At 36.1% G+C, this 2,500-nt stretch overlaps 1 protein-coding gene across 4 annotated transcripts in view; it reads left to right on the top strand.

The window, feature by feature from the left end:
* The window catches only part of LOC133641568 (LIM domain only protein 7-like), a 90,672-nt gene that overhangs the window by 44,053 nt on the left and 44,119 nt on the right, over nucleotides 1–2,500 (top strand). For all 4 annotated transcript variants that reach the window (XM_062035408.1, XM_062035389.1, XM_062035397.1 and 1 more), the window contains exon 13: nucleotides 1,495–2,028. In XM_062035408.1, the coding sequence (XP_061891392.1) occupies nucleotides 1,495–2,028 (534 nt within the window). The remainder of the gene's footprint in view (nucleotides 1–1,494; nucleotides 2,029–2,500) is intronic.

Here is a 2,500-nt window from a genome sequence, read left to right as displayed (position 1 = left end):
AAGTATAGGTATATATGTAGGTATATACGTACATAAAGGTATATACAGTATAGGCGTAATACAGGGGTGTCCAAAATTTTTCCACTGAGGGCCGTACACGGAAAAATTTTAAGTATGCGGGGGCCATTTTGATATTTTTTATTTTCAAACCTTGACAAAATATATGGATTTTTTTTTTTTAACCTTTAGGTCTCCCGGGGACTATAAAGGGTCTCAGTCATTAAACTGTTAAAAATAAGTCAAATTATTATTGTTATTTTTTATTTAACGCTTACAGTTAATCTCTATATCAACTTGAGGTTGATATAAAGTAAAAAAAAAAAGGTTTTCTGTCAAAGACAACTTAGTTTTTTATGGTAAAACTGAAATATGCAGTATTTTGTAATTAGAGCCTTAAAAGATCAATAATGCAGGACACCATTGATTTTAAGTCTTTAATATTTTTGAGTAATCACAGTGAAAAGTTAAATAAAATCCTACTAAATATATTTGGGATCCAAAAGGTCCCCCACTCATAAAGTGATACATTTTTATTCGTTTTTTTTTACTTTTAACACTTAAATTACGAGATCAACTTCAGATATATCTGTCCATTTTACGTTTGAACAATTATTTTGTTTGTTTTATGCTCTTTTGTCAAATAAAACTTTGCTGTTTTTATATGGCAACCACACAATATATGCAATATTTTTTCCACATAAAACATTTTAAAGTGATATTTTTTAAGTAATAATTCATTATAACATCGATTTTTAGTCTTTTTTTTTAAAAAAATGTTTAAAAAGAAAAATAAACAAAGACAAAAGAAAGAAAAACAGCCTGCATGGCAGCTTTGTGTCAACATTGCAACTTTTTCTTGTTAGATTTCACCTCATTCCACTTTTTTTACATTTTTGCAATATTATCAATTTTGCAATTCTTGCAGAATGTGTGGCGGGCCGGTAAACAATTAGCTGCGGGCCCCAAATGGCCCCCGGGCCGCACTTTGGACACCCCTGGCGTAATATAATCAAACTTTATTGTTCTTGTCAAAATTCTAACAGCCGCATTTTGTACCAACTGTAATCTTTTAATGCTAGACATAGGGAGACCCGAAAATAATACTTTACAGTAATCGAGACGAGACGTAACGAACGCATAAATAATGATCTCAGCGTCGCTAGTGGACAAAATGGAACAAATTTTAGCAATATTACGGAGATGAAATATGAAATGTCTCTCAACTGCATATGCCAGATATTTAAAAAAAAAATTTTTAAGTAACATAACTACTTTCCCTAGTTATTATTTACATTTAAAACAGTAATTCCGTTAGTAATTCAATTACTTTTTGTTAAAGTAACTAATTGATTACTTTTCAGAACACTGTATTATTAAACTGTATGATATTGATTGAACTTCATACAACAAATTAATGACTGATGATGATGCATAAGAAGACCTTTGGCACACTTCAGTCCTGTTGTGTAATGTTTTGTTTTTGTTCATCATTAGGCATCCTCGGTTGGCACCATGCCCGACTCTGATGGAAACATCTTGGGGGAAGACACCCATTTTTCATCTGTGCCATTAAATGGAACAACAGTACCCACTCCCACTCAAGACCAGCCTTTTAGCTCCCAAACCCAGAACCAAGCCAACAAAACCCCCGCTTCCTTCCAACATACAACAGACATGACGGTTACAGCCCCAATGTCTTCTTTAATCACAACGCTTCCAAACCAGATGGACTCGGCTCCAGCCCTTGATTTATCGGACTCTTTCGGAGACATCTTTGACCAGAAGCGTAACAGGTCTGAAAAAGAGAGCCATGATATCCATTCGGGAACCGCAGAAGATGAAAGTACATGCCATCCAGCTGTGGGGAGCAGGAGGTATTTGTCTAGAGCTGCTTCTTGGTCGTGCTCGGCCAGTCTTCCACGCGGTTTCAGGCGATCTGAGGGATCACGTCGCCTCTCGTATGTCATCACTCCCAGACCCTTTGGGATCAACCAGTCCAGGATGTCCATGTTGCCAAGACTATCTGATGTGAGTTACTCCTTTAATACACTTTGTGGCGTTTGTTTACTATAAAGCATGGCCACTTGTTTTTTGTTTTTTCCTTTTTGAAATGTGTGCAGCTCAGTGCTTCAGTCTGAGGGGAACAACTTCATGATGCAAAATGTGTGCAATTGTGTGCACAATTATACAATCGGGTTCTAAAGAAACCAGTTTGTGTGCATAATTGTAAACACTTATTTCAGACTTTAAGGAAAACTGCTTTTTGGGGTGAATTTCGCCCATCATCCACAATCCTGCAAAAACACATGTCTCTCCCTTTTCTGTGCATTCCAAATAGTGCCAACTGGGGCTGTGAATCTCTAGTAACCACACAATTCGATTCGATTGTTGGGGTTAATGATTCGATTCTGATCTATTCTCGATTCAAAACGATTCTCGACTCAAAAGTAATACTTTTTGCATAATATGCGTTGCTAGTCCTGTGATTCACTACATTCCT

This window comes from Entelurus aequoreus, linkage group LG02 (genome assembly GCF_033978785.1).
Source record: "Entelurus aequoreus isolate RoL-2023_Sb linkage group LG02, RoL_Eaeq_v1.1, whole genome shotgun sequence".
Lineage (NCBI taxonomy): Eukaryota > Metazoa > Chordata > Actinopteri > Syngnathiformes > Syngnathidae > Entelurus > Entelurus aequoreus.
The sequence above is the reverse complement of the archived record's forward strand: the minus strand, read 5'-3'. Positions and strand labels throughout refer to the sequence as shown.